The 10,300-nt window shown below is 38.1% G+C and overlaps 1 protein-coding gene across 1 annotated transcript; it reads left to right on the plus strand.

Annotated features, from left to right (window-relative positions):
• Positions 503-3,844, plus strand: C2H8orf22 (chromosome 2 C8orf22 homolog). The gene is made up of 4 exons (XM_021388698.1): positions 503-859; positions 1,705-1,794; positions 1,888-1,987; positions 2,401-3,844. Exons 1-4 carry the CDS (start codon positions 595-597, stop codon positions 2,411-2,413), a joined length of 468 nt encoding a protein of 155 aa, XP_021244373.1. The 5' UTR covers positions 503-594; the 3' UTR covers positions 2,414-3,844.

Below are 10,300 nucleotides of genomic sequence, written 5' to 3' on the forward strand. Positions count from 1 at the left end.
GAAAGCATATACGGCGCAGTATGCTCACCTGGCATGCCTGCTGTATGAGTCTGATCCTACAGGCAGCCTCTCAGCAGCATGCTTATTGTGCTTACGAAACAGGTGAGGAGATACTGTGAACTAAGTCCTTATCATCTGAGATAAGGCACAGCGCTCAGGCAGTCAAATGAGTCACAGTAACACGGGATCACACACCGCCTGTGGCTGTGTCCTTACCCACAACTCCGTTACAAAAAGTAGAAGTGATGCAATGCTTCCTTGTGGAGCAGGAGCAATTCAGAGAGCCCAGATTCACCGTTGACAACTCTGAAAGAATCACAGAATCCTTAGAGTTGGAAGGGATCCTTAAAAGTCATCTGGTCCAACTTCCCTGCAATGAACCTACATCAGGTTGCTCAGAGCGCCGTCCAGCCTGACCTTGACTGTCAGGTGAGGCAGCAGAATGCAGGACAGGTTTTGCCATGAGATAAGGTTGACAAATAAAATAAAATAGTTGTACATTTTTTCAAGGGAATTTATGCAGAAAAGTGCCCGGAGGCACAGGGCACCCCCCACCGCCCAGGCTGTGCTGTGCTCCCCTCGTATCCTCGGCCCATGCTGTGGGGACGCGGGTGGGGGCACGGCACGGGGCTGGCGGCAGTGGGGCGGGAAGGCCCCTCCCGTCACGTCCTGTCCCGTCCCACTGCCCCGGGGCGGGCCGCCCGCGACACATATAGGGACGGTTCGGGGCCTGGGCTGCACTCATTGCGGTGTGAGCGGTCGCGCCCTCGCTTTTACTCCGAGAGAAGCGTCCTCCTCGCTGCCATGGCCTCGGTACCTTCTGCAGGCTGCCTCCTGGCCAGGAACCAGTACTACCGCAGTAAGTGCTCAGGGCCCGGCAGCCCCCCGGCCTCCGAGTTTGCTGCAGTATGAAAAAGTTAGAAAGTGTTTCAGGTGAATGAGCTGGAGGCAAGGTTGGGGTTTTGCTATGTATGTATTTTTAGTTATTATTTTTGTTTTAGTATTATTTGCTTGGGAATATATATTTTTTGTTCTATGAAGGAACTGCAGTTTTAATGAGTATTTCCTTCTGGTTATTCATATACTTTTTTTTGCCTGTGGAATAGTTCATTAAGAATGCACAGTATCAATCTTTTTATTATAAACCGTGACATTGACAAAGCATTAGCCCAACAAATCCTGGCTTCTAGCTGTACTTCATATTGCCTTTGCAGGCTTAGACAGAATGTGTAATCAACACGTGTTTTGTTTCTTAATACCTGAAACACTTTGCAAGTACACCTGGTCTGGTTAAGATCCTTAGGACACTATCCAGTAGCACAAGGGTAGTACTCTTAGTTGTATCACTATGGGAAGTGACAGAAAGAAGTTTAAAGTTTTTCATTTCTTTTTTTTGCGGTTGATTACTGTACAATGTGTATGTGATCATTGTAAGATACATCACTGATTTCAGTGAAAGCTGTACAAGCAGATCTCAACGTGCTTTCAAGTGATGAGAGATCAATTTACATGAAAGCATTCATCTAAACAACTATAGTAAAATGATACATAAAATATTTGTCACTTTGTAGCTAAGTACTTGTTGCTAAGCTTATCTTATCTTTTAGATTGTTTCCTCTGAGATAGCAGCAGGTCTGAGAAATTATTGGCATGGAAATGTATCCATCTTTTTTTGTTAAATATGTCCTTCTTTCCTGTGAACAGCAAGGCAGAACTCGGAATCCAGCGTTTCTTCCAGCTCCTACTGCTGTTCCGATCCTGTGAGCGTTGCAGAGCAGGACAAAGCATTTCATGGTATTGCTCCCTGCTTTCCAGCAGTCTTCTGGATTGTGCCGGTTTGTTATTCTGCAAGTGCCTAATGGTGAGGGCTGTTTCTCGTTTTGGCAGGGTTACCTGAATTACTCGATAAATGCTGGTGGATAAAAAGCTTTTTCCATTGTGAACCATCTCCACCAACTGTTGGCAGAAAAGCACTATCAGCAAGCAGGTGAGTCCTGGTTTTGCAGCGGTTGGGATAACTTACTCATTCCATTTTTTCCTTCAGTAAAAGTGCTATTAAACAAGTTATAATCGGCTAAAACAGTATGGGGGCACAATGCTATTTTGATGACTTTAGAATAAAAAATTCTGCAAGTTCATGTGGCCTTAGAAGCTGCCCATGTTTACATCTTAAAAACTGAACTCATACTATACATTATGCCAGTGACTATTACTGTCATTTGTAGTGATAGTGTAGTGATAACCCTAACCCTCTACCCACTGCACTTGTACACACCCATTTATGCACTTAACTTTATATTAAAAAGTTAATATGGATGAAACCAAAACTTTGGCAGATAAATATCTCTGCAAAAATGTAATAATCCTACTCATAACCTTTTTGTATCTGTACTTCTGCAGTACCAACAGTTGAATATGAAAACAAGCTGGATTACTGTCTGAGATACTGCACACGGACTTGTTTTTCCAAGAGGCTTGGGATCTTCTAAGCATCTGGGTTCAGCTGCAAGAAGAAAACGAAACGTATAGGAGGGAGGAAAGGCATACTTTCAAAAGATGTCAGTAGCTTAAAAAGTATAATGGACATGTCCTTGGCTTACCTTCTTCATTATGGAGTTGCTATAATTTTAGATGACTCTAATGAAAGTTACCTGATGACTTATTTGGATACTTAAGGAAAAAAAAAATGACAGTAAGATAGTGTAGGTTTAAAAGTATGTGCATGGAATGACTTTGCAATAGGTGATACTTATCTGAAGTTTTACCTTTTAAAATATCAGCTCTGTAGACATTCACTGCTGTAAACATGTCACAAACAGATCAGTCCTCCTGACTGTATTGTACATATTTTCCGACAGCTGTTCTGGATCAGTGATAGACATCAGAGTTAGCAAGAATGCTTGCTAATAGATTTGCTTTTAGAAAGCCCAACTACACAGAGAAACAACGTTTGCTGTGTTCCACCTGGCTGTGTAGACCCCAACCACAAATACATAGATACACTTTTCATTCACAACTATGCACATTCATATTTGAGGACGGAATAGCAGGAAGATGGGTAATCCTAATGGACACTGACATCTTCCAAGCAGAAGTGTAATCTTAATCAGGGTTGAAACTCAGCTGTGTTTTACTTTCAAATTACTCTCACCTTCTTTGCTGCATTTTAAAGACCTACTTGTTCTCAAGTGAGTAATCCTATCAGCATTCACTGCTGTCCATCAGCTTAGTTTGTAAGGTCTAAGAGCTGGCAAAGTGTTCAACTCAAAGCGATCACATTAATGTTAATAACAAAGTCTGTCTTTGTCAGAATACATGCTATTGAAAGATACTGTAGTATGTTTTCATTTGCAACTCAGCATTGCAAAGCAGTAGATGATTGTTTGTACTACTGGCCAAGATGCATCAAAGGTCATAGAAAATAACATATTTGGCAGGATGACATCACTTCTGTGTATTTATCTGTGCAGTTTTTTTGATGTGACATCACTACATCTAGCTGGCCTTAATCCATCACTGGATGAAGCAACAATAGCAAACATTATCAGTGTGAATGTAAATTTTTTAAATTACAGATTAGTGGTTGTCAGGGTAATGCTTAGAACTCTAAAGTATATCAAATGACTGCTTCAGTTTTGGTGTAGGTAACAAATGTTTGCCGCATAACAACAGAGAAGAACACGATGAAAACATGGTTTCAGAAATCCTCAAATTGCCTTGTTTTACCTTTTTCCTGTATCACCATTGTACAGTTTCATCACTGTCCTTTCTCTAAGTGTACAGAATGAACTATTTTTGTATGTGATTTTTTTTTTGTATTAATAAAGATTTAACTGGTATTTAATTTAGCTTGTTTTTGGGCTTTGAATACAAATTGGTGTTCAGTGTTTGTGTTGTGCTCAGTGGATAGTTTTCTTACTTATTTTAATGACATGAAGTAGGAAAATGAAGAATTCCCACTGAAAACTTAAGGGAATTCCATTCTTCCTTCAGCCACTTGATTTGAGATGAAGGCAAGAGGGATGGAACATGGGCTAGCTAAAAGATGCATTCCTCTATGATGATACACTATAGAGGAAGGGAAGAGGAATCTCATACTACTGGTTTCAGAAGAGTTATTGTGGCTCTTTCTGAAGTTGCTTGAAGACACAGAGGAAAGAAATGCCATATCCCTTGTTTTCATAAGTAATATAGGATTCAGAAACAAAGAACTGAAAAGTGCAGTGATAAGTTACCACATTGCTCTCTGAGCTTAAAGTGTTTCTGTCCTAATCTTGTCAGAAAATAAGGTGCAGAATGTGCTGAAAGCATAAAGGCCACAAACAACCAACCTCCCCTTTTGTTTTTGATGGGAAAGTTGGAGAAACAAAAGATATCTGAATTCATCTGCTTAAGCTTCTGTGAAGGACTGTTGGTGTAATGGTGCCATAGTAATGGAAAATCCTGCCCTGCGATCAGCTCAGCTTTGAAGTAGTACCACTGCTACTTCATAGTTATTAGTGCTAGTTCTTCAACGTGCAGTTACCCTTCAATGGATCAACTGTAATAAATAACATGTCATGTTACTTAATGACAAATTGCAAAGAGGATATGGAAAACCAATACAATAAAGTGCTTGCTGTAAAACCACTGTATTTTGTTATATCACAGTAACAAGGAAATGTCAGTTTCCTTGAATGAAATGTAAATATTATGTAATTTTGTGGGAGGAAAAAAGCCAAAACTTGAATAGTTTAAAGATAAGTCAGGAAAGAAATACAAAGGGGAAATTATACTCATATAACTTAAGTCCAGCTTAGAATAAGGAAAATGATAAAACAATGTGATTTGAATACCCCATCAGGGTAAGACAGATACAAATGTTTGATCAAGAATTATGTGTTATAGTAAAAATGTTTGTTTTTTTTTGCTGTTGGAAGGTCTACAGGTAATTTTGCTTTGAGGAATTTCAGCTTCACCTGGAAAAAAATAAGCAACAGAAGCAGGACTTGTGTCAGTGTGTAAGTAGTAAGTTAGACCCTGATCTCATCACAGACTTAGGAATGCAGAGGTGAACTTGAAAAAGACAATTTTGCCCAAATGCATTTATACTAGTTATAGTCAATAATGGGATTCCATTTCTTTTCCAAAAAGAAAACATAAGTTGTAGTCTATTCGTTTTATCAATAGTATATTTTCATAGCCAAAATATAAGACAGATCCTGTTACATGTTTTGTTTCAGACCAAGAAAGATGAAAACTTCCTGTTGAGCATATTTAGAGGGATAAACTCAGTACCCTGCAGTGATTCCTCACATTTAATTATGTTCTTACTAATTCTATCTTTTAAAAGTAACATTCTGGTTTCTTGACAGTTATTCAGTCTGAATTAAAGGCTGATTTATGGTAGAAATCTTCTCTGTCTGTTAATGAAATTTTGTTTCTTGTATATGCATATACACATACACACACATATATATAACTCTTAGATATTACAGAATATTGTTTCTAAGCATTTGGAAAATTTGAATTCTGGTAGGACAAAACATAAAAGAGTGCTTATACTATAGTGATGTCTTACAAATACCATTTTGCGATGTCAAAGTGGCTAAAACTTGGAAGAAATATCATAAAGCTGTGTTTTCATTTCAATAATTTTCTTACTTGCATATGAGCTAAGGAGAATTTATGAAAGCATCGTATTGAATACTGTCAAGCTACATAGAGCGTATGGACGACAGTAAGAACTATATTTCTAAGAAACAAGGGTTTTTTTTTTGTATAGTAGCCAGTTCTTTAGAAGCCATAATGATAGACGAACCCACTAAAGGAACAGATTTTCAATAAAAGAATGAACATCAAATCAAATTCAGTTTGAGTTGTCTGAAATAAACATTTTTTCCTAACATATGCAGTGCTTACAACTCAAATAAACAATGTATTTTAGCATTCATGTGTAACTTCCTCGAAAGCTTCATTCTTGTTTGTGACATTATAGCTTCCAGGAGTTTTAAAATATGCACAAAAGCTATTTTATTGTTTTATTTATTTGTTTACTAATCATACACTATTTCTTCAATGAAAGCAGGCTCACTTTTAACACGACTTCTCAAGTCTTCTGTAAAGTGAAAGTTAAGCAGAGCTCTTTCAATCATTTGTATCAGGATTAATATTGTTTGCAGAGCATCTCTTGGATTATTGCATCCGCTGCTGGTGACTGTGAAAACTTTGACCATGACCACGTTCAATGTCTCTTCAGTTATGGAGGGACTCTGTCAGAATTCTCTTGCTGTACACTCTGTTATATGTCATTTTAAGCTGTTCCTGCAATAGCAGATGTGAAATTTAATGTATGAAACCCCTGGAATATGTGTCTTTGTAATAGGAAATGAGTATCACCAACAGAGAACATCAGATCAGTGTACTGGGAGAAAGCCAGGGGGAAAAAAAAACAAAACATTTTTTCTTCCCCCTCCTCCCCTATCCACCTCAAACTGTAAAAAAAAAAAAAATAATAAAAAAAAATCACTGTTTCTTATTCCAAGAGAGACGATTCAGCTCCCAGTCACTATGTTCAGAGTCACATTGGCTTTTTTTTCTGAAAGTAGAGCTATAAAAGCGCTTGTAGTCATGATGACTGGACAAATTACTAGAGAGAAACAATACTTTTATTAGATCAACTCATAACAGGAAGAGGAAAGGCTTGTAATCTCAAAAAGTTGTTGCTTTTCTCAGCTGTCAGGCAATCCATCTCCTCAAATCTTTGCCATCTTTGGCTTCAAGGGAATTTATTTTCAGTTATACCCATAAAGCAGATCCTGTAGTCTCACTTTACTTCTTTAGCTGAGGTAGCAGTATTGGATGCAAGATAAACATTATTTTTCACACAACGGGGTACACTGTAGTACAGCCTCTACTATAACAGGACTGGCAGGATGTCAGTCTCACTACTTGAGATCACAGGAGTTGAGATGTCCTGGAGAAATGCACCAGTACTCTGAGTAAGTTTTCAAAAAACATTTATTCAGCTATTATTACTTTCTCTGTTGTCCTTTTTGCAAACAGAAAAGTGAGAAAACTTCTAAAACTGACTTTGAATTAGTCAGTGGTAAAAAGTCCACAAACACTCTAGCAAAAATTTTCAGTAGTTCATCACTCTCACCTTTGCAGATCTTCCCCATTTTTGCCAACTTTAATTTTTCCTTGAACAACAGTTCAGAGATTAGTCATGAATGCGGGACTCAAGTAACAAACAAGAAAGTTTTGAAGTTCTGATTCCATCACCTCTTCAAGGAGCTCAGCGGTGACTTCAGAAGAGGTTATATCATTTTATTTAATCTCCAGCTATACTTACTTCAGGAGGCATTTCAGCACAATAGGAGTGGATCAATAGATGGAAGCAGCTGGAGATACGCTTTTTGCTTCTGTGGGTGAAAGCTAAAAGCCAAGCTTTTAGAGTATGCTTCCCACTCTGTAGTTTACTTATTTCAGATAAAGTGAGAACACACAAACCATTGCCAAAAAAGTTAAATGAGAAGGAAAGAGATTATGGTGCAGTATTACAGTTGCACAAAAGCGTTGGAGAGTTTGAGATCTTGGATCCTAAGCCACACTCTCTCATGATACACTTGATAATGAAAGTTAATTAATAGGTTGCTGAGTATCTCAAATCTTAATGTATTTAAAGAGCCCTACTCATTGCAACCAGCTACTTGTACACACACTGCAAACAGATACATTCAAAAATTTTTAAATTTCACTTTAAAGTAATCTGTAATCACCTTTTGATTACACATTGTAGTGATAATGCTAAGTCACAGCTTGAACCAGTGATTGAGCACCTGGTGGGAAGGCAGGGCCAGTGCAGGGGAGCTCAGGTGCATGCAATGCCCTTGAGTGACCACCCTCATTTAAGGTTTGGCAGTAGAGGCAAGGGCATCTTGCTGGAGGTACCTGCGTGCTGAAGGCAGGTGGATTTTTTCTTTGTTTCTGTGCTTATGGCTCTTGCATTTGAGCAAGTGCTCACTTGCTTAAACTGGAGCTGGGATTTTGCTACTCTGCTGTCATTGCTATGCAGCCCATTGTGTTATAGCATTACACATGGGTTGTGCATTTTTTTGCTTGATTCTATTGACACAGTATATATACCACTATTTTTGAGATGGAGATAATATCCTCAGGTCCTTAAGTAAACCTACTTTAAATGTAATGTAAGAACATATAAATTGCTATTTTCCCTGTCTTATAGTAGTGCAAAATAGAAGGGCAATACTAGGTGTAAAATACACAATGAGATGTGTTGTTTTGAATAGATGTTTGCCCATTATATTTTAACCAGGTTTACTTAATTCCATTGTGACTCCACTTCAGTCTCCTCGTATCTTAAAATTCAGATGTACCAGTATTACCATTGAATCCCACAAATAAGATGTTGAAGCTACTAGGCAATTTTCCCATGACAGTAGCAGACTGAGTGAAGCCTTGAATATAAAAGGCAATATAAACATGTTATGTGATAATTCCTTCTTCTGTCACAATAAAATACCTGTCTATACAATACATAGTCTATTTTAAAGCAAACAAAACTATTCTTATTCTGTGCTTTCTAGAAACGTTTTCCCGGGTGAAGCATTAGTTGCTTTTTAATTATATTGTGAAAGAATGACAAGCTGGAAGGCATTAAGTAAACAGATGGCTACTTCCACTCCTTATTTTTTCTGGTTGTCATAATTATTGTCCTTCATTAATCTTCTGTCAGTCTTGCTTAATGTATCTAGAGGGGAAGTCATTTGTTCTCTGTTTATCTGTTCCCCTTCTGTGAACGCAACAGGAGTGTTATCCTGAGGAGGATATAAAAACCTATACACCACTACAGCAGCTCTCTGCTGATCAAGCAGCTCAGCTTCAGCCTTCTCCATCTCTTTTTCCAGACTCTTCCATCTAAGGATTGGTCTTTATTCTGCGTTTTTGCAGTGTAACATAGAACATTAGTCTTGAGAGTAGTCAGCTGCTAGGCATGATAATATTATGTATGTAAGGCTTTATGACTAGTTTTAAATATGGATATCCTTTCACTTCTTGGACATTAAAGCATCTACAGCTTTTATTATATATCTTAAATAAAGGCATGTCATGAGTAAGAGGACTACAATCTACTGGCCAAAACATTTTTTCAGCTGAGAAGAGGCTTCTTTCTATACAATATCAATTAAATACTATATCCTTTGTACATTTAAACTTGCTCACACTCACAGTATTTCTTTCAGTCAATAGGAAAGTCATTTGGGATTTATTTAAATTGAAAATAACTTGTTTGTTTTTGTCTACTGCTGAAATCCCCTGAGATGAAAGTGCTTTTGTAAGAAGCATGTGGAAATTCTTTGGTCATGGATATGAATTACAAGTGCTATAAAAGTGAAACCATCCCAGTAGTCACTCCAGCCTACCTAGAATCCTAATTATAAATATAAATTGGGATCACTAGATTCAGAGCCTGTTCTGCTCACAAAGAAGCAAAATTGCTTCTGACAGGTTCTTGGTGATACCAGCTAGATATTTGCAGTAGATGAATAGCCATATACAGAAAGAAAAGTTGAACTCACCCACGTGATGAAGGGGATCACTAGCTATGCAGCATTCTTTCTCAGGAAGCAACCTAGGTCCAAAAGATGATTTTTCTCTCGGTGGCTGGCCCTTACAGGAGCCCAGGGTGGCTCCACCCTGTGTCCACCCCTTCTGGTAATGTAGGGAGAACAGGTGCAATCAATCTGCCTGTGCTCATTCACCAGTTGAAGACCTGACCTAACAGTTCTCCTTCAGAATCATAGATATTTGATTATATGTCAATGCTTACTTATTCTATCCCCTCTCCTCCAGTTACTCTCTGCACTAATTAAAAAAGAATTACTTCTTTGTATCTACAACACAGTAACGTGGAGATGATATTAGAAAGGACAGCCAGCAATCCCCACATAATACTAGAATGGGTCAGTCTACCTCCAAGACATGCACCTTTTCATTTCCAACGAAAAAAGAAATAAAAAAAAACAAGGAAGAAAAGACAAAGAGAATTCCCGCAGACAGTAAAATATCAAGACCGTACTAGAAATTCAAGAAGACCAGGCGCTGCCTGGTGTCTTTTGTATTGAGTCAGCTCTCAAGTAAGAAAGCTAGATCACAGTCTTACTATAAAATATTAGATGGAATTGCAGCAAAATCTTTTACCTCAAGCAAGTCTTGTCTTTTTTTTTTGCAAAAAAGAAAAACAAAACAAACAACACCTCTGAAATATGTTGACAAGGTATGCTCCTGAGATAGCTAG

Source organism: Numida meleagris, chromosome 2 (genome assembly GCF_002078875.1).
Source record: "Numida meleagris isolate 19003 breed g44 Domestic line chromosome 2, NumMel1.0, whole genome shotgun sequence".
Classification (NCBI taxonomy): domain Eukaryota; kingdom Metazoa; phylum Chordata; class Aves; order Galliformes; family Numididae; genus Numida; species Numida meleagris.

What these genes read in the sequence shown, in the direction of transcription:
- C2H8orf22 (XM_021388698.1), top strand. Translation starts at nt 595, where the DNA reads ATGCTGTGGGGACGCGGGTGGGGGCACGGCACGGGGCTGGCGGCAGTG. An exon ending in CAGGAACCAGTACTACCGCA is followed by an intron (nt 860 to 1,704) that starts GTAAGTGCTCAG and finishes TCCTGTGAACAG; the next exon opens with CAAGGCAGAACTCGGAATCC. An exon ending in GCAGGACAAAGCATTTCATG is followed by an intron (nt 1,795 to 1,887) that starts GTATTGCTCCCT and finishes TCGTTTTGGCAG; the next exon opens with GGTTACCTGAATTACTCGAT.